The sequence below is a fragment of the Manis pentadactyla genome, chromosome X, assembly GCF_030020395.1.
Source record: "Manis pentadactyla isolate mManPen7 chromosome X, mManPen7.hap1, whole genome shotgun sequence".
In the NCBI taxonomy this organism is placed as follows: Eukaryota; Metazoa; Chordata; class Mammalia; order Pholidota; family Manidae; genus Manis; species Manis pentadactyla.
The window spans coordinates 92,452,372-92,479,992 of record NC_080038.1 but is presented as its reverse complement, the minus strand read 5'-3'; the positions used below and the strand labels follow the sequence as shown (position 1 = coordinate 92,479,992).

Genomic DNA, 27,621 nt, shown 5'->3' with positions numbered 1-27,621 from the left:
TTGTTCTTATACTCCACATATGAGTGAAATCATCTGGTACTTGTCTTTCTCTGCCTGGCTTATTTCACTGAGCATGATACCCTCTAGCTACATCCATGTTGTTGCAAATGGTAGGATTTGTTTTCTTCTTATGGTTGTATAATACGCCATTGTATATATGTACCGCATCTTCTTTATCCGTTCATCTACTGAGGGACACTTAGTTTGCTTCCATTTCTTGGCTATTATAAATAGTGCAGTGATAAACATAGGGGTGCATATGTCTTTTTCAAACTGGGCTGCTGCATTCTTAGGGTAATTCCTAGGAGTGGAATTCCTGGGTCAAATGGTATTTCTATTTTTTTTTAATTTCATTTTGGTATCATTAATCTACAATTACATGAAGGACATTATGTTTGATAGACTCCCCCCTTCACCAAGTCCCCCCCACATAACCGTTCACAGTCACTGTCCATCAACATAGTAAGATGCTACAAAATCACTACTTGTCTTCTCTGTATTGCACAGCCTTCCCCATGCCCCCCACACACCATACATGTTAATCGTAATGCCCCCTTTCTTTTTTCCCGCCCTTATCCCTCCCTTCCCACCTGTCCTCCCCAGTCCTTTTCCCTTTGGTAACTGTTAGTCCATTCTTGGGTTCTGTGCTTCTGCTGCTGTTTTGCTCCTTCAGTTTTCTTTTGTTCTTTTACTCCACATATGAGTGAAATAATTTGGTACTTGTCTTTCTCCACCTGGCTTATTTCACTGAGCATAATACCCTCTAGCTCCATCCATGTTGTTGCTGGTATTTCTATTTTGAGCTTTTTGAGGAAACTCCATACTACTTTCCACAATGGTTGAACCAGTCTACATTCCCACCAGCAGTGTAGGAGGACTCCCCTTTCTCCACAACCTCGGCAACATTTGTTGCTGTTTATCTTTTGGATGGTGGCAACCCTTACTGCTGTGAGGTGACATCTCATTGTGGTTTTAATTTGCATTTCTCTGATGACTAGTGATGTGGAGCATCTTTTCATGTGTCTGTTGGCCATCTGAATTTCTTCTTTGGAGAACTGTCTGTTCAGCTCCTCTGCCCATTTTTTAATTGGATTGTTCACTTTTTGTTTGTTGAGGTGCGCGAGCTCTTTATATATTTTGGATGTGAGCCCTTTATAGGATTTCTCATTTATGAATATATTCTCCCATACTGTAGGATGCCTTTTTGTTCTATTGGTGTACAGAAGCTTTTCAGCTTGATATAGAACAACTTGTTCATTCTTACATTGGTTTCCCTTGCCCGGAGAGATATGTTCACGAAGAGGTCACTCATGTTTATGTCCAAGAGATTTCTGCCTATGTTTTTTTCTAAGAGTTTTATGGTTTCATGACTTACATTCAGGTCTTTGATCCATTTCGAATTTACTATTGTGTATGGGGTTAGACAATGATCCAGTTTCATTCTCTTACATGTAGCTGTCCAGTTTTGCCAACACCAGCTGTTGAAGAGGCTCTCATTTCCCCACTGTATGTCCATGGCTCCTTTATCGTACATTAATTGACCATATATGTTTGGGTTAATATCTGGACTCTCAATCCTGTTCCACTGGTCTGTGGGTCTGTTCTTGTGCCAATATCAAATTGTCTTGATTACTGTGGCTTTGTAGTAGACCTTGAAGTTGGCAAGCACGATCCCCCCCACTTTATTCTTCCTTCTCAGGATTGCTTTGGCTATTCGGAGTCTTTGGGGGTTCCATATGAATTTTAAACTATTTGCTCCAGTTCATTGAAGAATACCGTGTGTATTTTGATAGAGATTGCATTGAATTTGTAGATTGCTTTAGGCAGGATGGCCATTTTGACAGTATTAATTCTTCCTAGCCAAGAGCATATGATGAGTTTCCATTTCTTAGTGTCCTCTTTAATTTCTCTTAAGAGTGTCTTGTAGTTTTCAGGGTATAGGTCTTTCACTTCCTTGGCTAGGTTTATTCCTAGGTATTTTATTCTTTTTGATGCAACTGGGAATGGAATTTTTTTCCTGATTTCTCTTTCTGCTAGGTCATCATTAGTGTATAGGAAAGCGACAGATTTCTGTCTATTAATTTTGTATCCTGCAACTTTGCTGAATTCAGATATTAGTTCTAGTAGTTTTGGAGAGGAGTCTTAGGTTTTTTTACGTACAATATTATGTCATCTGCAAATAGTCACAGTTTGATGTCTTCCTTACCAGTCTCAATGCCTTGTATTTCTTTGTTTTGTCTGATTTCTGTGGCTAGGACCTCCAGTACTATGTTGAATAACAGTGGGGAGAGTGGGCATTCCTGTCTTGTTCCTGATCGCAGAGGAAAAGCTTTCAGCTTCTCACTGTTCAGTATGATGTTGGCTGTGGGTTTGTCATATATGGCCTTTATCATGTTGAGGTACGTGCCCTGTATACCCATTTTGTTGAGAGTTTTTATCATGAATGGATGTTGAATTTTGTCAAATGCTTTTTCAGCATCTATGGAGATGATCATGTGGTTTTTGTCCTTTTTGTTGATGTGGTTGATGATGTTGATGGATTTTTGAATGTTGTACCATCCTTGCATCCCTGGGATGAATCCCACTTGGTCATGGTGTATGATCCTTTTGATATATTTTTGAATTCGGTTTGTAATATTTTCTTGAGTATTTTTGCATCAACATTCGTCAGGGATATTGGTCTGTAATTTTCTTTTTTGGTGGGGTCTTTGCCTGGTCTTGGTATTAGGGTGATGTTGGCTTCATAGAATGAGTTTGGGAGTATTCCCTCCTCTTCTATTTTTTGGAAAACTTTAAGGAGAATGGGTATTATGTCTTCTCTGTGTGTCTGATAAAATTCCGAGGTAAATCCGTCTGGCCCGGGGGTTTTGTTCTTGGGTAGTTTTTTGATTACTGCTTCAATTTCTTTGCTCGTAATTGGTTTGTTTAACTTTTGTGTTTCTTCCTTGGTCAGTCTTGGAAGGTTGTATTTTTCTAGGAAGTTGTCCATTTCTTCTAGGTTTTCCAGCTTGTTAGCATATAGGTTTTCATAGAAGTCTTTAATAATTCTTTGTATTTCTGTGGAGTCTGCCATGATATTTCCATTCTCGTTTCTGATTCTGTTGATGTGGGTTGATTCTCTTTTTCTCTTAATAAGTTTGGCTAGAGGCTTATCTATTTTGTTTATTTTCTCATAGAACCAGCTATTGGTTTCATTGATTTTTTTCTATTGTTTTAGTCTTCTCAATTTTATTTATTTCTTCTCTGATCTTTATTATGTCCCTCCTTCTGCTGACTTTGGGCCTCATTTATTCTTCTTTTTCCTATTTCAATAATTGTGACTTTAGACTATTCATTTGGGATTGTTCTTCCTTCTTTAAATAGGCCTGGATTGCTATATACTTTCCTGTTAAGACTGCTTTCGCTGCATCCCACAGAAGTTGGGGCTTTGTGCTGTTTTTGTCACTTGCTCCATACATTGCTTGATCTCTATTTTAATTTGGTCATTGATCCATTGATTATTTAGGAGCATGTTGTTAAGCCTCCATGTGTTTGTGAGCCTTTTTGTTTTCTCTGTACAATTTATTTCTAGTTTAATACCTTGTGGTCTGAGAAGTTGTTTGGTAGAATTTCAATCTTTTTGAATTTACTGAGGCTCTTTTTGTGGCCTAGCATGTGGTCTATTCTGGAGAATGTTCCATGTGCACTTGAGAAGAATGTGTACCCTGTTGCTTTTGGGTGTAGAGTTCTATAGATGTCTATTAGGTCCATCTGTTCTAGTGTATTGTTCAGGGCTGCTGTGTCCTTACTTATTTTCTGTCTGGTGGATTTGTCCTTTGCAGTGAGTGGTATGTTGAAGTCTCCTAAAATGAATGCATTACATTCTATTTCCTCCTTTATTTCTGTTAGTATTTGTTTCACATATGTTGTCGCTCCTGTATTGGGTGCATATATATATATATATATAATGGTTATATCCTCTTTTGGACTGACTCCTTTACCGTTGTGTAATGTCCTTCTTTATCTCTTGTTACTTTCTTTGTTTTGAAGTGTATTTTGTCTGATACTAGTACTGCAACACCTGCTTTTTTCTCCCTATTGTTTGCATGAAATACCTTTTACAGCCCTTCACTTTTAGTCTGTGTACGCCTTTGGTTTTGAGTTGAGTCTCTTGTAAGCCGCATATCGATGGGTCTTCCTTTTTTATCCATTCTAATATTCTGTGTCTTATGATTGGTGCATTCAGTCCATTTACATTTAGGGTGATTACTGAATGATATATACTTATTGCTATTGCAGGCCTTAGATTCGTGGTTACCAAAGGTTCAAGGGTAGCTTCTTTACTGTCTAAATGTCTAACTTAACTCACTTATTAATCTATTATAAGCAAAGTCTGATGATTCTTTACTTCTCTCCCTTTTTATTACTCCTCCTCCATTCTTTGTATGTTAGGTGTTTTATTCTGTACTCTTTTGTTTTTCCTTTGACTGCTTTTGTGAGTAGTTGATTTTATTTTTTGCCTTTAGTTAGCATTTGGTTCGTCTGCCTTCTTTGGTGTGATTTTCATTTTCTCTGATGACATCTACTTAGCCTTAGGTGTGCTTCCATCTAGAGCAGTCCCTTTAAAATATCCTGTAGAGGTGGTTTGTGGGAGGCAAATTCCCTCAACTTTTGCTTGTCTGGGAACTGTTTAATCCCTCCTTCATATTTAAATGATAATCTTACTTGATACAGTATTCTTGGTTCAATGCCCTTCTGTTTCATTGCATTAAATATATCATGCCATTCTCTTCTGGCCTGTAAGGTTTCTGTTGAGAAGTCTGATGATAGCCTGATGGGTTTTCCTTTGTAGGTAACCTTTTTTCTCTCTCTGGCTGCCTTTAATACTCTGTCCTCCTTGATCGTTGCCATTTTAATTATTGTATGTCTTGGTGTTGTCCTCCTTGGGTCCCTTGTGTTGGGAGATCTGTGGGCTTTCATGGTGTAAGAGACTATTTCCTCCCCCAGGTTGGGGAAGTTTTCAGCAATCATTTCTTCAAAGACACTTTCTATCCCTTTTTCTCTCTCTTCTTCTTCTGGTACCCCTATAATGCAAATATTGTTCCATTTGGATTGGTCACACAGTTCTCTTAATATACCTTCATTCCTGTTGATCCTTTTATCTCTCTCTGCCTCAGCTTCTCTGTGTTCCTGTTCTCTGATCTCTATTCCATTAATGGCCTCTTGTACCTCATCCAGTCTGCTCTTAAGTCCTTCCAGAGATTGTTTTATTTCTGTATTCTCCTTCCTAACTTGATCCTTTAGCTCTTGCATATTTCTCTGCAGGTCCATCAGCATGGTTATGACCTTTATTTTGAATTCTTTTTCAGGAAGATTGGTTAAATCTATCTCCCCAGGCTCCCTTTCAGGGGTTGTCTGGGTAATTCTGGACTGGGTCAAATTCTTCTGCCTTTTCATGGTGATACAGGTATTCGTAGGCAGTTGTCACATGTGTCAGCTGAGAGAACAACATCCCTTCCTGTGCCTTGCCCTTGTCCATTGCCTGTGCCAGTTACCCGCACACGGGGAGCAGCTTCCAGTTTTATTTCCTGAGCCACCATGGGCAGGACAGCTGTCGGGGCATTCCAGAGTCCTGCGGGGAGTGGCAGATGCGCGGGGTGTGGTCTCCTGAGAGAACAGTGACCCTTCGCACCCTGTTCCAGCTTCCTTTGTCTGTGTTGGGCTGCCACGTGCTGGCAGGGCCTGAGACTGGCCCGATCGGCTGCGGAGGAGGCTCTGGGCAGCCACTGTGGGCACAGCCACTCTCGGGCTGCTCCCCTAATGTGGCAGGGCCACGTGGGAGGGGGAATGGATGGGAGGCTGTTTATCGCTGTGAGGGGCTTCAGAATTGCATTGCCACCCAGATGGTTAGGGCACCTGAAATTCCCCGGTATTCCCAGCTGCTGGGCTGTGTGTGCCCAGACGGTTCCATCCAGCTGTGGAGTCCCTGCCCCTTTAAGACTTTCAAAAAGCACTCACTTTTCTTTTGTCCCAGGGGCACTGGCTGCGGGGACCTGCTCACAGGTTTTACTCTTCCGTTTCCCTAATATCCAGGACACCATGTGCTGTGTCTGCGCTCCTGGTGCGGATGACTAGGGCTGGGTATTTAGCAGTCCTGGGCTCCCAATCACTCCCCACTCCAACTCCTCTCCTCCCGCCAGTGGGCTGGGGTGGTGGTAGCGCTCGGGTCTCGCTGGGCCACGGATTGTATCTTACCTGCTTTGTGAGGTGCTGAGTTCTCGGAGATGTATATGTAGCCTGACCATTGTAGTGTATCTTCTGGCCTCTCTTTTAGGAATAGTTGTATTTGTTGTATTTTCAAAAATATATATGGTTTTTGGAGGAGATTTCAGCTGCCCTACTCATGCTGCCATCTTGGCTCCTCTTTTCTCACATGATTGTTTTTTAATCAGTGAAAATATAAGCTCAATGGATGTTATAGTGTCATTAAAAATCTAAATTATATGGTTAAGTTCTCTACAACTATAAACTTTTGTTTCCTAAACTGGTAAATGAATACACAGGTCTTTTATATTCTCCTTTATACTTTTTGCTGGAAGATTTCATACTTTTTAAAATTCAAGTCAGGCAAACGTTAATGAAAGAAATAAAGGCAAAATATTTAGTATGTGCCAAGAGTGAAAGGAGAATATTTAAAAGACTTTCCCTTTTGTGACATGGTATAAAAAAGTGGTTAAGGGCCCCGATTCTAAAGACACACTACCTGGGTTGGAATCTGAGCACTGACACTTAACGGCCACATAACCTTAAAATGGAGCAATTTATTTTATCTTTCTGTGCCTCGAGTTCCTCATCTACAAAATGAGAGCAATACTAATATTAAAGATACTTTGGTGGTATGTGCACATTTCAAGTTCTTAAAACACTTCCCAGGGGATAGAAAGTGCTATATATGTAAATGTTTTTCAATATTATTTTTGAAATGTCTTTAAAGATGCCAATAGGGCATCCAGGAAGACATTTGGAGACAGTTTGAATTTTAAGAGAGGTCTGAACTGGAAATATACTAAGAGGCACAAAGACACACACACACACATTCTCTCTTAGAACAGTGCCTTGCAATAATAAGTACTATATAAATGTTAAAATGTTAACTATTACTTTTAATAAGCATTTTAGAAGCCAATTGTATTTAAGCTTATTAAAATAAAAGTTAAAACTTAAGTGCATATAGTAGGCACACACTAAAAGTTTAATGAATAAAAATAATTCTTAGTAGTGACCTTTTTGGATTCACCATAAAAAGTTAATGCAAGTCTAAAAAATACAAGGATTTATATTTCTCAGATCATACTCAAAATATAAATCTAAGTTTAGTAGGTAAAAGCAATAAAATTATTACTAACAATTATAGCCACAGCAATAATATTAGCTTTGACTTTTCAAATTTACTGTGTTATTTCAGAATCCACTTCAATAAGAATACATGCATTTCAAAAACAACCCCAAGTGGATTATAATCATCAATTATGTTCTCCAGTTTCCTCAGGCTTAATGTCCCTGACCAAAATGGTTGACAGTATTTCCCCAGGATTTGTATCTTACCTTCAGAGGTTTGGCTCACATATACGGAACACCCAGAGAGATAGGGGAACCCTCGCCAAGTTGTTTACTGTCTAAAAACTGAAAAACTAGTATGGATGCCAAGTAGATGGTTTTAAATGTATTTTTAATATCTGCTACCCCTAACATGCACCAAATATGCATAGATAAGAGAATCCAATTGTTTTCTGTTTAAAAATGTTTATTGATTTGCACTCACATTATAGCCAGACCTACGTACTATTCTTCCATTGCAGTCCCTTACCTGTGGCAGAATCCCACTAAAGTACATGAATCTCTTCTAAAGAATAAGATGGGTAGAAGTGCTGGGGTAACTGACAAAGCTAAAAAGAAGGCCAAGGAACATAGCGCGAGGACAGTTCCCATCTGAGGATGGAGGAGAAAAAGGGTTGGTCCTCAGCCTTAAATTCAGGTGTATATATCCCAACACATCAGTTCCCAGGCACAAAGGCAGCTGAGAAGGTTTCTTTTTTAGTTACTATTTTCCTAGCAATGTCTGCAATCCATGTATCATGTAACTAAAACACTGTAATTTAGTCTATCATCATACTGTATTTGAAATAATCACTAAATTTAATCACATTTTAAGAAAAAATTATTCAAAGATGAAGCTGTTTAACATAGGATAACCTTATTTTTAAAAAACCATAAACCTACGGTAATAAGAGCAAATCACTGAATAAACACTTAAACTGAGCATCTGAATCCATAAATTAAATAAATCTATAATTTGCTGTCTTTAGCACATTTGAATTAGTATACTTAGCAAGAGATAACAGGACTATAATAAGCTAAATGCAAACCTAGAAAATAAGTCTAAAGTACAAACAACAGAATTTTTTGTGGTTTTTTGTCTCTTACCTGGCTCTCTGACTGCATCTACTTTCTCCTAATACATAGATATTTCAGAAAAAGAAGCTGCTACACAATAATAATTTTCAACTTTTTCTGTCTTTTCTTCCCCAAATTCATCCATCCAGGAGTGTTTGCATTTGCTTGCTGGTAAATGCTACGAAAAGTCCAGTCAGCTTATCCACTGCCATCTCCCTCTGAGCTTCAAAACAGAAAAGTTCCAAGTAGCTGGAAAAGCAGCAAGATTCCAAAGGATGCCAATTGAGAGCTTTTGTTGAAAGAAAAACAACAACAACAAAAAAAAAACCTACTTCCTAACAGTCAACAGTTCAAACTCATAGCTGGTGATGAGTGTCTTTGGAAAATGAAAAATCTTTTCACGTCTTCAATCAGCAGGTTTAAAATGCTCCCCATCCACAGTGGGGTAGATATGGTCCTCAACGGTCAGATAGTCACTAGCTTCCTTGCTGGCTCTGAGGCTCAGGCTGAGAAGCTCGGTCTGGAACTTGTGGATGCTCTTTGCCTTCCCAACAAGGACAATCGTAAATCAAACGCAGAACCTCCTTGTAGATGAAGTTGACAACGGCACCCGCTATTCTTTTCGGCTTCCTCCATTTCTGATGCGGCAACTGGCTCACTTTGCCCAGTACCTGCTTGGCGGGCTTTCTTCAGCATCGTGGGTGTGTTGACCGTTTCCAGGATATGTGTGGTGAACCCATTCATGTCATACCGGACTCAGATTTTCAGTATCTCAAGGATCTTCACTTCCACAGAATATTTGAGGATGCTGATCACTTTGATATATACTCCCACTGGAAGCGTAGTCATCCCCTGCTTTGCTTATCTCTGCCCAGCCCCTGGAGGACCTCAATAGGCTTGGTGGTCATATAATCGATTTTGTAGTGAATGTAGTTTGGAGCTCTCTCTGCCTGCCTGATTATCCCCATGAAAGAGACCTGGGAAATCTCGATTTCCCTAATCTTGAAGACCTTATCAACAACCATGGTGGAGGTGAGCAGCTAGTTTTTACAACAAGGTATAATGTCCCAGATTCGGGCCCTAGATCTTGGGGCCTTAGCAGCAGAAGTTGCACTGCCTTGAGATGCTCTATCATTGCTTCACCGGCTCCACCTGGTAGCTCCCAAACCCATTCTTACTCATCTTAAAGACAATACAGACAGAGGACGCAAAGGATTTGGCTCTCGTCAGTGAACTCTGCAAACGGCTTCTCACTACCGCTTGAATGCTTGGGCTTATGACGACACAAGCAGCTTTGCAGGACCTATTAAGCCAATGACCTATCAGAATGCAGCTGCCTCCAGCCAGTCAGGACCTGCCACCTTCTCACCCTATCCCATAATTCTCTAGAGTTGTCTGGTAGTTGCTGGGATACATTTTGAAAGCCCCACGTGTAATTTCAAGACTTTATTTTCATTTACATAAAAACATATTTTACTAGGTTTCCTCATCCCCACTTCATTCCTAAATGCCACTTCTTCTACAGTCACTTCTTAGAGATTCATTTATTCACTCATTCAAGCAAAAGCCATTCCAACAGGTATTTTCAGAGAACATAAATGTACCATAGTAGGGTAACGTAGGTTACAAGCTGAGAGAAAAAAAACACCACCCCAGTTACTCTTCTCAGAAAACGCACATCTTTGCTAAAATCATTAAAACCAGATACATTCCAGAAGAAATGGCCAGACATCCACCTTTGAATGATTATCATATTCAAAGGCAAGTCACATCTTATCATTGCCTTTTAATTTTCTTTTATTATAGAATTGTTTTTTTCCAGTTATTCTGTCAAGTGCACTATAGGTAAAAATAAATATTTCAATTTATACATAAATCCAAATGAGCTCTAAATTACTTTTGAGGCTTTGTGGAGAAGTAGGAGAAATACAAGCTGTGGGTCCCATTATATATTAGAAAAAACATGAGTAAAATAAAAATGTAGTTTCTATGTACACTAATTCAGTAATTTCTGAACTTGAGTTCACCAGTTGTGTAAGTAGATCCCAGAATATTTTCATATTACACTGAAAATCTATTTTTCCTTATAACAACATTTTATTTAGGATGTAATTAACTTAAGGCTTTAAAAATCCTTTGTTGTTAAGAGCCTAAATATGTAGAGTTTTGAGGAGTTTATTAATACTGTCTCTCACTTCTTTCATTGGTTAAAATTATTTAATTTTTGCTATCCCAAATTACAGAAATGTGTGAATAGTATACCTAAAACTTGTAGAAGAATATAAAATCATATTTACTTCTCAAGTTAAAAAGGAATAAGATAATAGAGCTAATATACTTAATTTGTTTTACAAATAAATATATAATCATTATCTGAGCACACAGATTTCCATGTAAATGTGTGTATTTAATTTATAGATCCATGTTTTATGTAATCAAAGAAGAATTAAACATCCAAGTAATATCTGTACTCTTTACATCGCACATTAGAGACCAGATTAACTATATTATTGAAATGCTCACTACCTCAATCAGACATTGCTGTTTTATTAGCTAACATCGGACTTCTGGTCAGAAAATCCTAAGGTTAAAATTACATCACTGATTATATTCCCAAAAACTATATATGGTACAAATTGTATGAATCATACCAAAACACTAAGAACCACCTACCTGACAGGATTGCTGGTTAAAGAAACCCTCAGAGATTCAAGGCAGTTAAGAAGTTTCTCATCTGAAATACCAGATCGTAATTCATGAACATATTCTTGTGAAGACAGGGTGCATTCATGTTTGCTGTTTTTCAACCCTCCCTATAAAAAGAAAAAAAGATACCATTTTAGAAAATAGGATTTTTTTTTAACTTTTGAAATAAAATAATGCATTGAATATGAATTTTTACTGTATAAAGATATGTGCAGAGTGCTTAAAAATTCTTGGTCATAGAATTGATACTGTAAAATCATGTTCTGTATATTTCAACACTCTCCTTAGCCTCATTTAAAGGAAAATTACATTGCTAGTGCTCATGGCTTGAATAGAATATGGGTTTGAGATGCATAAGGTGTCACTAACCAGGATCCTTAAATTTACAATCCAGACATTTGGATTAATATTAGCTGGCCTTCCCTAGCCTACAGGTTGAACATTTAGAAATCATTTTATTAATTTTCCTAGTTAAGACATTTATGTTCTAACCCACAAAATATAGTCAACAAAATTTAATATAAAACAGTATATATAACCTAAATCTATTGAAATATATTAGAGTACTGGCCTATCTCAAAAAACAAGAGAAAGTAGTTATCAAAATGTAAAACAGTATAGTCTCCAATTAGCATGTTAGTTAATCAAATTAGTCTAAAGCATTCACCAATTCCCAACTTTTCCTTCCTAACTACATTACTCCCATGTTGTAGATTAATCTTTAAAAGTCATTAAATGCATTTATCTGATCACTCGTTTTTAGCTTAATCTCCAATATACATGGGGTTATTTCTAGAACTCATTATCCTATCACACAGCTCCTTAGCTGCATCACTTTGCCATAATTATGTAAGCGGTTTGGGAAAAAGACTGGGAGGAAAACATCATCAACACATTCGTTGTACTAATAATTCATAGTTTCACATTCTAGATATACGTAATCATAACTGTCCCCTTTTCTTTATTACAAATATATCCCCCTGAATTATAGTTTGAGTCCCATTTTCTAGGTCTGCACGAATTACATTCAGTTTCTGCTAAGTATCTAAGCTAGAATAAGAAAAGCAATTTTTTTTTCCATTTGGTAGAGGACATATCATTAGAGGCTATAGAATTTTTAAAAATGTGTTAATAATGAGAAATGGATTCCCTAGGGTTTTATACTATTTAACTTTTTATTGAGAATGCCTCCTCAATATAGAAATTGTCAATCACTCTTAATGTCTGAATTTTTTAATTTCCATTAAATAGTAAATGTTTAAAGTCTTATGTAGGGGACTGCATTTCCTTATAGTGCTGTGGTACTACCACTATTACAGCACTTAAAACACTGGAGCAGAGGTCAATATTTGTTTCTATCTCTCTTCTAGACTGGAACTCCATGTATACCAAGTATCTAACACAGTGACTGAATTTAGTGAGTCTTAACACAAGTGTGCTGCTATTGCATCTGTCCATAACAATTACAGAATAAGAAACACCGTTTCATACTTTCAGCTCCCGTATTTTCTGTAGTGGCCACTGACTTGATTTTTCTTGCTTTGTTACGCTACACAGATGTTCAATAAGTCTACTGGATGAATCACCACATAGATGGCACAGTAAGCAAAAACATCACTCTGAAACAATTTCCACATTTCTATAACTTACTTACCTATCTCTTAAGGCTACAGATCCACAAAGAATAACAGAGCAAGGAAACATTTATGCCATAAAATTTTGCAAGTCTAGAGTCATATTACCACTTTCATATGATCCTCGAACTTTTCCTTAATTAATGGATAACAAAGGCCCTACTGATCCTCCCCTGGAGGCTTGTGTATAGAGCTATGCCTGTAGAAGGACTTTTGAATTTGCTGTTTTCTCTGTCTGGAAGATTCTTACCCCTGATCTCTCATTTGCTGGCTCTTATCACTTAAGTCTCAGCCCAACTGTAGTCTCCCCTCCACACGCTGGTTATCATCACAACACCATTTAAAATCTCACTTACAGTATTAGCTCTATAAAAGTTTATCTCATTTAGCATTTTATTTGTTTACTGTGTCTTCATTAGAACATAAGCTCTATGAGGCAGAATTCTTGCCTCTCTTGTGCACTGCATTATCGCCAGTTATTAACACTATGCTTGCACAGAGTAAGAACTCGAAACATATTTCTTAAATGAATGAATGGGTGGACAGATGGATAAACAAATGGGTGAATGATTGATGAGTTTCAACATGCTGAAGCTTCCAGGCTCAGTTTAGTTTTGCTTCAGCATATCCATTCTAAGACATTCAATTTACAATATATTCAAAGATGTTAGTATAGAGCAGGTACATTGATAGAATGTATGGCATGCTGAGGACAGCTCAAATTGCCACTGGGTTTGAATTACAGCACCCTCATTTACCTTCTAGGTAATTTTTGAGCAGGCTATTGAGCTAATCTCTATAAACCTATTTGCTCTATAGGGGTGATAAACACCTACCCCTCAAGTTCGCTAGGAAGATTAAGCAAGGCAATGCAAAGAAAATGCCTAAAACAGGCATTTCATATGTATTGTCTCAGTGACTAAGCTGCTCAGAAAATACTGGTTCTCTTCGTCTATATAGCTGTAGCTGAAATACTCTTTATGAAATGATTGGACCAGCCCTTCACCTTGGAACTGACCCCTCCCCCAAGTCTCAGAAAAGAGTTTAAGTTATATAATTTAGGATACTCTATGGTTATAAGGAATGGAACAAACAATCTAATGGAGCAAGACAGAAAATCTATAACCTTACAGAACAAATGCCTTTTATTAAGCTTATAATAACTTTGGGGTTTCAACGTAAGTTCCTATTTGAAAATTGTGAAAACATGACAGCATGTAAAGGCTGAGCTGGCCCTTAAAGATCAGCTCTTCTAATACCCTCATTACAGAAATAGAAAACAAGGTGATGGCCCAAGTTCACATAATTAGTGAGGTTGCAAGAATAAAATGCTAATATTCTGGTACTCAGGTTACTTCTTTTTCTGATGTATGCCACTTTTCCCAGAATTGAATAAAAAAGTAAAGCAATAAGTATTTAATTCTGAAATCACTATTACAAAATGTCAAAGTATCTTCAGCATAGTCAATATGATGCAACATAATATTAAAGAAATCACCTAAAAACAAAACAGTGCAATAAATTAAACTAATTCTCACTATATTTAATAGGGCTGTAATACAAGAATGGCTTATTATTAACATCTTGTTCTGATACTGAACAAAGGAAACAACTAGATAATGGATGGATAATAATGGAAATTTTAATTAGCTGCTCTGTATGAGATTAATGAAAATTACCATTGTGCCCATTTGATCTTTAAAAAATAATGCAGACAAAGTTAGCAATTAGCATACATCATGTTATTCCAAAGCTAGGTGAACAAAGAGCTTCCCTAATTTGAAGCCATTCCTTAATTTGAAAATCATTGGGGTAGAGATTGTACTATTCTGAGCTTGTATTCTAAGATACTACATAAAAAAATCAAAAGGTACTTTGGGTCCGTTTAATAATCATGCTCCCTTACTCTCATATGAAATGTTTGTATCAAAACCAGACAAGCAATATTCTAAAAAGAACATTTTAAGTTTGCAGTGGAGATACCACTTCCGATTTTAGATTGACTTAGTTTGAGCAAAATCTGTCATTCTTTAATGTAAACACAGATTTACTTACAACTTGAGGAAAGGCTTCATAGTTCTAAGCTGTAAAGGTATCTTGCTGCAGCCACTGGAAAAAGGACTAATTTGTACGCAGGTCTTTTCAATTACAGTATGTACACAAATAGCAATTACTATCGGTGGTGTCATCTTCAAGTAGGAAGGACCATATTATTGTTATGAAAATACTAATACCATTACTGTTACTGACCAGGATTTATAAACCCTAATGCAGTCAGGTTTCTTTGGCTATTTTAATCAAGTGAGTTTCTTATCTATCATTGCATTTCTCCGACAGAGCAATGTTATAGATGAACAAATTTGGAATTATATTTACAAAGGTCTACAGTGCTGTTCTTTGAGAGGCTCCTATTACTTAAGAAGCATAAGAAGTAGAAAAGCCATTTTCCTCATCAGCAGTCCTTGAATTCCAGTACAAAAAGGAAACACAAAACAAGTGCCTGATCCAAGTCAATCTACCCATTTATTCTAATAGTGATGTATTTGATGGGCTACATGGCTCTGAATATATTGCTAAACCTTTAGATGGCTTCTCTCCAGTTATGTAAGAAAATCAACTAGTAAAGGGAGATTATTAGAGTTAAGTAATTCATGTTTCCACAAAATACAAAATGTACTTTAAGACAAATATATTACATTACAACATTTCAAGCAATTTTGTTTGGATTATGCTGTGGAAATTATTTAAATTGCATGAAAAGTGTAGCATAAAAAATACTATCCATTATCAATTCAGGATATGTAAGATAAAAGCTTATACAGGAAATTAGTATCAGAAAATAACTTTCTGTAGTGTCGTTTCCCATAGCAGGACCCAATATTTTAATTAAGAACGTTTCAGGTGCCAAAAGTCATCTATGCAAAATAAGATAACATATCCTAAATTCTAGGGCAGAAAAGGCAATGGTTTTTACAGGAACGTAGAAGCATCATAATTCTTCAGATAATACACACTATTTCTCCCAAAAGGAATTGACTAAGCTTATTTAAATGTGATTAGCTAAAATGTTCCAAGTATAATTTCTATGAAAAATCATTTATTGTTTACTTATTGAAGGTCCTACATATTAAACACCAGATAAGCATTTCACCCCCAAATTATAGAATCCAAGACCATCACAGAACGAATACTTAACTCATTCTTTCAGCACATGTACTATGAGGAACATCAAGTACACAAAGAAACTCTAAATATATATTTAAATTCTATGGCCCTATTGTTAATTCTTCTATTGTAAAACATATTTAATTTATAGAGTATGGAGGAAAATACTTCATACTAACATAAAGTAATTACTCAATTAACTACACAATGAATTTTAATTTTTAACATTAACCTAAACAAAAGGGTGATATTAATTAAGTAGCATGTTGATCCCAAAACACTGAAGTTCATTTCTTATAAATCAGCAGCCCCATTTGATTGAGAAATTCTCAGAGACATCAACAATGAAAAGCTAAACCACTGTTAAAGGATTTGCTAGTGAACGTAAACATTTACTGATACTCAACATTAGTCAATATGTATAATAAGGAGTTAATCTGACATGTTTCTCTTTCATATCAAACACAATAAATGTGTAGTCTATTCCATACTTAAAATCTACCCCTAGGTGCCTTTAAAAACTAGTATTTAGCAATTACAGTGAAAAGTGTACATATGGGTGAATAACACCAAAAAAATCTTTAGAACTATCCAGTGTGGCTACCAGCATTTTTTATGAGTCTTTACCACCTCCCAGAGTATTTGTTAAAATTTAAGCATTATGTTTATCTTTTATTTGACAGAGACCCATGAGATATATCAGATAATGAAATGTAAACCAAAACTAACCCAGGGGTTCTTAACCCTGGGTCCCAATTCAAGGAAGACGTGAACTTGGAAGGGGAAAAATAACATCATTATTTTCAGTAAGCACTGGCTTGAATTTAACATCTCTTTGAATTATGAATGTAGGCAACAGACCACAGTGGTATAAGGAGCACCTACAACTCCGTCACCATGACTAATAGAAGTCACAGTTCTTTTCTTATCGTACCACACATGCCACATTTGTGGATGTCACTTCCATTCACCATTTATTCAAAATTGCCCTAGCTATACATGCTACCACTTTGTCTGGTTATTTAAAAAATATTGTAAAGAAACCCATTAGTGTGTCTCAATTTCTAAATTAAAGTTTCTATTTTGACATAATTATAAATCACATGCAATTGTAAGAAAACTGCAGATAAATCCTTTATTTCCTTCAATGGTAACATCTTGCAAAACTATATTACAATATCACAACTGTGATATGGGCAATGAGAAATCCCTCCTATCTTATTCAGAGTTCCTTAGTTTTACTTGCTCTTATTTGTGTGTGTGTGTATTTGTGTTTATTTAGCACTGTACAGTTTGATCATATAGAGATTCGTGTATCCAACAAGCAGAATCAAGATACAGAACAATTTCATCGGCATAGGGATCCCACACGTTGTCCTTTCATAACCACACTCAAATCCCTCCCAAAACCCTCCAGCCCTAGCAATCACTAATCTATTTTTCATTTTTGTAATTTTATCTTTTCAAGAATGCTCTATACAGGAAATCACACAGTGGTAACCTTTTGGCATGGGCTTTTTCAGTCAGCATAAGGCCCTAGAGATTCATACAAGTTACTGCACTTATCCATAGTTTGTTCCCGTTTATTGCTAACTAGTATTCCATGGTATGGACATACTACAATGATTTAACCATTCACCCATTGAGGACATTTGGGTTGTTTCCATTTTCTGTGTATTATGAATAAAACTGCTATGAATATCTGCGCACAGGTTTTTGTATGAATGTAAGTTTCTATTTCTTTGTAATGTGTCATAATTTAAAAAAATAATTTGGTAAGTATATTTTGATATAATTGGTTTCCTTTTTAATCCTATGCATTTTATGTTTTACATTTAAAAACATGATTCTGAGAAGGGGCCTATAGGTTTCACCAGACTAGCAAAGGGGACAAGACAGTTAAGAGCCCCTAGAATAGCATGTTTCCTTTATTTTTAAATCACACTATATTTACTGTATCCACTGCCCTATAAAGATAGAGAAAAGCATGCTATCATTTTAGGTAGAGAAAACTCACCTATACAAATAATGATGTAAAAAAATGGGTAGAATTCGATCAATAGGATAAGCAATATATTTGGCAAAGACAGTTTCTTCACTGTGCCATTTAAAGATGGGAACAATAGTGTAAACTTCATCAGCATTTATTATGTTGGGCAAAAAATATAAAGATATTTAAATATAATGTTTTCCCTCCCTGCTTCACCATTTTTTAGATCCAGTTCTAAAAGTAACTTTAAACATTGTAACAAAGCTACTTCAATAATACTTTTTTGCAGATTATAAATGTTTCCTACAGCCTAGATAGAAACTACATTTTAAGTAGGTAATGAGGCTATAAGATGTAAATGAAATAAAGAAAAATTCCTTCCACAAAACGAAAAATGACTCCATTATTTTCAAGCCCCTAGGCTTCCAAACACTGTAGTAAGTGCTGTCAGCCAGAATGAACACACTGAATTTTATTCAATTCCTTGCCTACCTGCATGAATAGTGCCTCAATAGTAAAATATTCAAAGGACAGCAAAACAAAGAAAAGTAAATGATGTGTGACTAATTGACATGTAAATAAATGGATGTGTGTTTTTGGCATTGAATGAGAGTCACAGATTTTGATATTCAAAAATGCCTTACATTTCTATAGCAAACAGCTTTCACAACTTTTCCTATAAATACTCTTTTATCTGAATCTAACAACAGGGGGAAGATATTACTAAAACCATTTTTCTTTTTTGCAGTTGTGAAAATTGAGCCATGGAGAAGTCATGAATTGCCTGTGACTATATAACTAGCAAATAATTGTCAGAAACAGGCTAGAACCTAAAATAGAGAGTTCCTTTCTGAAAACAATACAGAACTGTCTTTAAGAGGGCACAGTTTGCTCTCAATAGAAGATTATTACAAAAAGAGGAAAAGTGGGCAAAAGCTTCTGAAATGTTCCTTCCCCTCAATAGCTGTGCGAGTTTAGTCAGGTTATTACTTGACCACCTGGGCCTGAGGCTTCTTCTCTGCAAAATAGGAATAATAAAGGATCTGCCCTCTGGGTTGTTATAAGGATAAAATAAGAACCCAGGTAAAATACAATGTCTGATATATAGTAAGCACTCAATTAATGTTTGCTGCCATTATATATTATTTCATCATTAACTTAAGGAGTACTTTCTTTGAAAATTGCCTAGTGAAAGAAAAACTGGTGTTACAAAATTACTAGTTTCTGGTCACCTTATTCAGGTGGTGCTAAGGTGGGCTGCTGCTTTTTCTGAGATGTTCAGGGAAGGATTTCTACCTTAGACAGATTCAGTTATTTTCAAACTGTATTCTGAGAGATCATACAGTTCCTTAAGGTATTTTGGGGGATGAAGAGGAAATGTGCAAAAAAGAAGGCTCCTGGGGAGCTCTCCAGATCCTCCCCTCCCGAACCATGATGGTGCCTGCACATTTATCTACTTTATCTATTCCTATGCCACATACGATTTCTTATGGATAAGCTGCTTTGATGTTAAATAAAATAAAATTTTAAACCCACCGAGCTACATGATCTCAAAGGTGCTGCCCTTCTGAATCTACGATTCAGAATATGCCACCATTTGCATACTGAAGTCAAAGCTTTTCTTTTTTAAAGTATAAAATTTTAATTGACTGCCATACACTCTGCACACACATTGATTAATCAGGTTTTGACTTTCTTCAGAAAAATAGCACTGTAGAGAGACAAAGCATCTATCTCTTATTGTGCATATGGTGTCCTTTAGAATATTCCCACTCCACATTTATCGAGTTCCTGTGAGGTTCCAGGCCCTGGGAGTACAGAGAGAAGCCAAGACATACTCTTGCCATCAAAGAGCTTACTCTTTGGGAAGAGGCGAGGGAAAATAAGCAGACTGTTATTAAACAACGAGATAAGTGCCATGATAGTAGTTACAGGGTACAACAGTTTGAAAGATGGATGGTCTGATCCTACCTGGGGGAAGAAGATCATGTGAGCTGTAAAAGGTCAGTACAGGTTCACCCAAGGTAAATAAGGTTATTTTAGTCAGAAGTTCCAATAAACATTGAGGCACAATGTTTGGGGATTTGAGAGTAGATATAAGCCTGGAGCTCAGGGCTAATGTTTCTTAAACTGGGATCCTTAAACATATGGCCTCTGAGTTGTAGTAGGTAATCTTAGAATTCTGCAGCTTCATTTCTTCAGGTAATATGATAAAGCTACACATAAACTGGATCATTGGGATAACCATGTTATAACCAAGTCCTGCCATCTAATCTCCACATCCACATTTGCATATAGGATCACACTGTTACGGGGAAGTATGACTTTCAGTGTCTCAGGCTAATGAAAACAGAGATGGCCTTAGTATGAAACCAATGCATTTTCTATTGAAGAGCATACAACATTGTGGCATGCTTTACTAATCAAAATGTAACCGTAGATGGAGTAGAGAAAACTGATCGTACAATTGGTCATCTTATAGCACTCTCAGCATGGAAAACTCCAGAATGCTTGCGAGGAGTTAATACCTTCACGTTGTGAAGAGCAATTTAGGCGCAGCAAAAGATCATTTATCACTTAAGATAATGTTAATGTAAATCTTATTGGTTTTGCATTTTTTCATTTATATGTATATTTAAAAGTTGAATAAAAGCTATTGGCATGTTTTATATCTTATTTTGTGTTGGCATATATTTAAAATTACAGTTAAAATAGTTTAAGTCAGCACTGGAGTCTTTGAAAATGCTTTTCCTTTAAAAGGGGTTTATATTTTGCTCAAATTTGGGACACTGCCATAGATAAGAAGGCAGCACTGGGAGGATTTAGGCTACTGGGTGATATTATCTGTATTGTAAATGACGGCTTAGCCAGGTGGGTATGCAGAAAAGCAGCTGGGGGAGAGAATGGAAGCAGTAGATCTGTTTAGAGTCATTTAAAAACATCAGGGAAGAATACGATGATGTGGTAACCATTACATTGCAGTGAGAAAGACAAGACCGGATTAGGTAGTCGTTTAGGACACAGACTTACTTCACTTAAGATCAGTGAATGGAGATGTCAGGCTAGGTAAGAAGGAGGAACTAAGATATTTCCCAGGTTTAGGCAGCTGATCTGAGCTAAATGATAATGTCATCTGCATATTTATAGACCAGAAAACTGAGGCTTAGAAAACTTGCATAATGTCACATTATTGGTAAGTGGTAGAGTCTGAATTTGATCTCAAGTCTTTCTGACTCTGAGGCCTGTGTGCTTAACAACTGAACAACATTGCATCCATATTAGAGTTGATAAAGTTGAGTTTGGAATTCCTACAAAGAATATATAAAGTGAGAGGACAATGCCAAATAAGAAAATCTGAGCTGTGTTTACATTTAGAAGCAGACAGCAAGAAGTACAGAATAGAATATTTCATAGATAGACAAGAATGAGAGGGAGGGGATACTTTAATTTGTATATATGCAATTGAATACTCAATTTTCCTTTATGTGATCTGACCCCTAAAAAATTACTGCAGCATTAAAAGTGACAATTTATTTACACTAAAATCAGCTAGTCCATCAGTGTTTGGTTTAACTGAAGAAACTGACACCTTTGGTATCAAATAGTATTTTAGTAGGATAGTCTTCTGGTTAGTGTTTAAAAGACGAATGATTTCTTTAGGTCAGAATATAAACTCTAAGAATACCTGTAAGTTCATCCTTTTTGGTTTCATTTCAAGACACTGATTTTACCTAACAAAGTCAAACATTTGTTTGTATATTCTATGGTAGTGATGGATTTATAGGTTATTCAAGCTTTTTGTGATAAATAATTCATCTATGCTGCACAAGAACCAATTCTAGTTCTCAAACAGCATACAACGGATATCACAAAATACTGCTTGCTCAAAGCCCTAGCCTAACTTGAAAGAACAACCTGATAAGAATACCGAGCTATTGCTTGAGCATGTAGTCATCATGGGGTTTTTTATAAAAATACAAACAGTGCTCTGGCTCATAAGGCTATATATCATGTTACAGTTAGAGGTCATGTCAATAGCAGCAACAGTGTAATATTTCCCAATATGATGGCATGACTTTCATAGATTACCAACTGTTTCTGGTGGGAGCATTCTTACCTCTAAAGACCTAAGCTGTGAATTTGAACATAAGAAAACAGATAGTCCTGTTTCATCAAAGTAATTATTCTAAAAATAACATTACTTCATGAGGGTGTTGGACTAGAAGACTACCTCTAAGGTCACATTCGGGTTGAACATTCCACAGCTCTGGGACAAAAAAAGGATAAAGATATTGCCTGAGGCTTGCGAGAAAGACTGGCCACAATCAAGACAAAAAAAAAAAACAAGGCAGAAGCTCATATATATAACCCTGGATGGTTTATTATTTTAGCATGGCATTTACTTCTCAGAGAGAAAATTAATATAATCTAACACTTCAACCCATACACACACACGTCTCTAAAAGGCTTCATTGCCTTCTACTACTACCCAAAGTAAAAGGCCGATGTTAAATGTCTTTAATAGTTAAGATAATCAGTCATGTCTTTATAAACGTCCTCATAAAATGAATGAGACTTTTAACTTATCAATATATAAGTGAAGGTTTTTGTACAGCAAAGAATAAAAAAGCATAACTTGTGATGTTAAGTGTATGTGTACTATGCAAACACAATTTACACCACCCAAGTCTGCTATCAGTCAGAGGGCTCAGCTGCCAATTCTACATTTCTTTAAGCAAAATAAGACAAAGTAAAACAACAAAAAAGTCAGCCCTCTGGAGCTCAGTATGTTAATGCACTACTCTGACATTTTCAACTAGTACAACTATGGGCAAAACACTTTCACAAATAAGAGGCTGCTATATGATATGTGTCTTCAGAAAAAAATTAGGAATCTTGAAAAAACAAAACACCTGAAGGCCCCTTGGGTTTCTTCAAAAGTTGTGGCATGTCATTGACAAGTACTGATATTGTTATGCCGGTCCACTTCGTCAAAAGAATATAATAAGAGTTTCTAGGAACAAGAAATGATCCCAAGCATTGATAGCAATGTAAACATACACTGAAGTTCCTTTGTGGAAAGAAATATTCATATCCTATCAAAGACTTATCTGATCCCAACTATGTATAGTCACAAATCCCATTTACATACCCAACCAACCAACGCATTATAATTGTTTTACTCCCTTAATATAGTGGGAGAAAACTGACTCTGGAGTCATGAAAATTTTATTTTGAATCCAGTATTAACTACTTAAGTCTATTTAACTACACAAATAACAATTTTCCCGAGTTTCATTATGTCTTACAGAATTGTTTTGGGGATTTAAATATAAATAAATATAACATGTCCAAAACTATACCTGACACAGGTATACAATGGATATTTACTGTCTTATTGTCACCATCCAACTTCTTGAGCATACTATGTGCCAGTCACTGTACTAACTCACCTTCCGTTGTTATCCTAATCCTTATAAACAACCCTACAAAGCAATAATTATTGCCAATTTACAATGAGAAAACCAAAGCTCGTGAAAATTAAACTTATCTGAGGTCACACAGCTAGTGTTAAGTAGTAGAGATCCAAATTCTGGTCCATTTCAACTCCTTGCTGGGACCTGCAAAGGCCTGTGCAATTTTATTCTTATCTACCTATCTCCATGACTTCATCGGACTCCATGCCCCACATCTGTTCAGTACTCTCCAGCCACACGGGTGTTTACCACACTCAGACACCCCAAGCCCATTCCCACATAAGGGCCTTTGTATGTGTTCTGCTCTCTGGTGGGAAGGCTCTTTTCCTGAATTTGTGCATGGTTGTCTCCTTCCCATTAATCAAATGCCACCTCCTCACATAGGCCTTCATTGACCATCTTACATAACGTAGCCGACCATTAAAATAACATCTAAAAAAATCACATAACTCTGGGTCAGTCTTTGGGGGCTCTTGTTACTATTTGCTATTTTCTTTGTTTACTCATCTGCTGATTACCTGTCACCCTTCATTAAAACCTTAAGTCCACGGCAGCAGGGGTTTGTCTCGTTATGAGCTATATCCACAGTCTAGAGCATAGTGCCTAGAACACAGGAGATCCTCTGAATATTTTTGGATGAATGAATGAATGGATACATACACAGCCTGAGCTTTTAACTCAGTTATTTAAATGTATGCAAACACACAAACACACAAATCCATACCAGATTTGGAAATTAGATGAGTTACAGGTGATTTTTTTATGACACAAATTCGGTAGAAAGAACTTGTGGCACATTTCCCTAAAATACAGCATAGTCTATCAGATACATTCATTAACCTGCAATGAGAACAAACTCCTTGCCTTCAGATTCCCTTACTTTTAGAAAGCTATACCATCCATAAGTTCTGGAAACAAATCTCTAGATTCCTGATCTTACACAAACCTATGGATCAACCCTGCTTCTTCATCACACTGGGATCTATAAATCAGTCCATTTGATCTGTCTGGTCTCCTGACCAGTCAACATCACACATAAATCATTTTAGATGAGCAGAATGTGATCCAAGACATTTTGCTAAACTAGGTTGCCAATTAAAACACAACACCAATAATACTAAGCAGGCAGTGTGCTAAACAGGTAAACTTACGGGAATGGATATTAAGTGTATATTATGGCACTTAGATTTTAAGCCTTGTTCAGTCAGTTTGCTTTGTGCCATCAGCCACACACAGATTCTCTGGATAAATCTGTTTCCTCCTCTTATGAAAATGAGGGTGTTGGACTAGAAGACTACCTCTAAGGTCACATTCGGGTTGAACATTCCACAGCTCTGGGACAAAAAAAGGATAAAGACATTGCCTGAGGCTTGTGAGAAAGACTGGCCACTATCAAGACAAAAAAAAAAAAAAAAAACAAGGCAGAAGCTCATATATATAACCCTGAGAGCCCAAGTATCTACCCAAAAGTGAGATTCCATTAGGATCATGAGTCCTGCATGAGTTGCCAGAATTTCAACTTGATTCTCTTTCCCTGCATGGATACTAAGGTAAACACCTTACTTACTCCCAAGATTACTTACTGCTCCATCATTAGTCTCAATAGTTCTTTATTTCATCCAGTAGCCACTATAAGTTTTACTTATTCAGCAGACTTCCTCAAGGGCACTAATGGCTTTTTTGTTAATGGTTTACATAATTCATTAGGACTACATCTATTGTTAAATGTGTGATACACTTTATATATCACTAGAACTTTACAAAATACTAGGGTTGGAGGAGGGGGCTTCTTTGCACCAATGTATTTTTCATTTACTGGAACACACAAATCTACATGGAATGAAGCATTTTTATGAGAACTATCATACGCATTAGTAAACTGATTGATGTAGATCTCACAACTAATTTGTGACAATCCAAAGTGGACCCTGCCATTACCACTAAATAGGACCAAAACAAATTAGAGCTATTTTGAAACATAACTGACATTTGAAAGCATTGAAAAAGTATAACTTGGAATACTAAAAATTGCTACAGACCCACTGTCAAACTGGCTAAATCCCTGAGAACAAAAAAATAAAACAAAAATTAAAGGGCAAAAGTGTTACTCTTATCCCAGAAAATAATCACTTGTATGGCTTTTACACAAAGCACAAACCCTCAGTAGTCAAAATAGGACTAATTTGAAATAATCTAGACCTAGGATAGCCTTGACATCAGAAATGTGAATTTTGATGAGTGGTAAATGCCTTGAGTGCTTAGATAGTGAGATACATGCACAAAATATTATTTTTACCTAAGATATTATTTCAAAAAATGTTTTAGCTCCTATGCTGTATAGTTGGCCCTTGAAAAATACGGGTTTGAATGGTACAGGTCCACTTACATGCAGATCCTTTTCAATAAATATATTGGAAAAATTTTTGGAGATTTGTGATAATTTGAAAATATATTTTCTTTTCTCTAACTGACTTTACTATAAGAATATGGTATATAACACCTATGACATATAAAATATGTGTTAATCAACTGTTTATGCTATCAGTAAGCCTTCTGGTCATATTAGTAGCTATTAGTTGGGGAGTCAAAAGTTTTATGTGGATTTTTGACCAAGCTGGTGGTTAGTGCCCCAAACTCTGACACTGTTCAAGGGTCAATTTACCAGTTTTCTTAGGAGTAGATGACATTTACATGCTCCTTATATTTTTATATCTCAACCTGCAGATTAATTTCTTCAGTCAACATTTATTATGCAACTACTATGTGCTAGATACTGGGTATACAAAGATGTCTAAGACACAGCCCCTGACCTCAAGGAGCTCAAAGTCAGACTGAAGAGTATTTTCTTTACTAGGACAATTTCTAATGAAGACTTCTAAATGAAGCCTAGGATTATTTAAATTTGTCACTTGATTCTTCTAATAATCCCAAGATTTTCACTATTCTTAGAGGATACTCATTCTAGATTAGAAAAAGATCAATTTATAGACAGAACCTTGCCAAATTCAGAAAAAACATTCATTCAAGCAATAAACATAAAGAAATTCCTTTTCATGCCACTGTTTCAGAGCCAACTTCTTAAAACACATCATAAATTAGTGAGGCAAAACACTTTTATACTACTTTTAGACTCATCATGTTAATTCATGGTGGTTTTTTTTAAGAATTCTTACATTTTAAAGTAATATTTGATAAAGACAAAAGAATATCTGTAAAATAGTATGATTCAAAGCAGAAACTAATTGTTCATGAGCCCAATATCACTTTTCAGTACATCTGGAGAAATGCTGTAGTCAATCTATACTTTGTATAAATAGCCAATAACGGATATGCTAGTAAATTAAACTGGGGATCTAAAAGTTTGAAAATATAAAAATTAATTTCTATTTCTGAATTTTAGATTGATTTTCGTTTTTGGTCTCTAATGTTAGAACTTGTCTGGAAGAACACAAAATATAGTAGAAAAAATACTGCATTAATTCTTCTAGCATACCTGTAAAGTTGAGACATATTATCCCCATTTTACAGATTGGGCAAGTTCTTTAATCAAATTTGGCCATGACACACAATGACAAATGGAGCTGGGAGTACAACCTAGAGCATCTGACTTCGAGTCCAGTGTCCTATTCATTAGTCTTTCTTTCTCAGGCCTTTGGTACTTCTCATTGTCCTAAAATACAGTCCGGGATCTTTTATTCTCCAAAGTACTGGCTCAGTTGTCAAGGCCACAAAGATACAGAACTTAGAAAAAAAGATAATTGCTTTAGTTTAGGGACTTAACAGAGTAATGAAATATCACAAAGTAATAAACTAGGACAAAAAAAGGTTCCAGCTACAGAAAAAATACACCATGTACCTACTACCTTCAGAATAAGTTGTATAAGATTCAAATATGTATGTAAAGTAACATATTTCATTAATAGATTAATTTGATAATGCAGTACACACAGCTATATAGAAATTATGCACTTATCGACACAGAATGCAGTTAAAGAAACTAAAAAGCCCTGCCCGTATGGTGAGAAGGAGATTATTTTATAATGCTGGTACTACCATGCAGACTTGGCATAATCTTTCTGGAAAACCATCTTATAAGAAGAACCAAGAACCTCAAAAAATACGCATTCTCTTTAACCTAGTCATGCTACTTCTAGGAATGTACCACAGGATATAATCTGAATTGCAGATCAAGCTTTATGCTCTAAGATGTTCATGA

At 36.2% G+C, this 27,621-nt stretch overlaps 2 protein-coding genes across 7 annotated transcripts in view; both read right to left on the bottom strand.

The window, feature by feature from the left end:
• DIAPH2 (diaphanous related formin 2) overlaps window positions 1–27,621 on the bottom strand; it is a 953,825-nt gene that overhangs the window by 704,999 nt on the left and 221,205 nt on the right. For all 6 annotated transcript variants that reach the window (XM_036919628.2, XM_057495928.1, XM_036919627.2 and 3 more), the window contains one exon: window positions 11,107–11,246. In XM_036919628.2, the coding sequence (XP_036775523.2) occupies window positions 11,107–11,246 (140 nt within the window). The remainder of the gene's footprint in view (window positions 1–11,106; window positions 11,247–27,621) is intronic.
• On the bottom strand, window positions 7,471–9,849 carry RPA4 (replication protein A4). Its single transcript, XM_036919648.2, is given in 5 exon segments — window positions 7,471–8,974; window positions 8,976–9,035; window positions 9,037–9,293; window positions 9,296–9,513; window positions 9,803–9,849. Coding segments are annotated over 5 exon segments (717 nt in total). The 3' UTR covers window positions 7,471–8,839.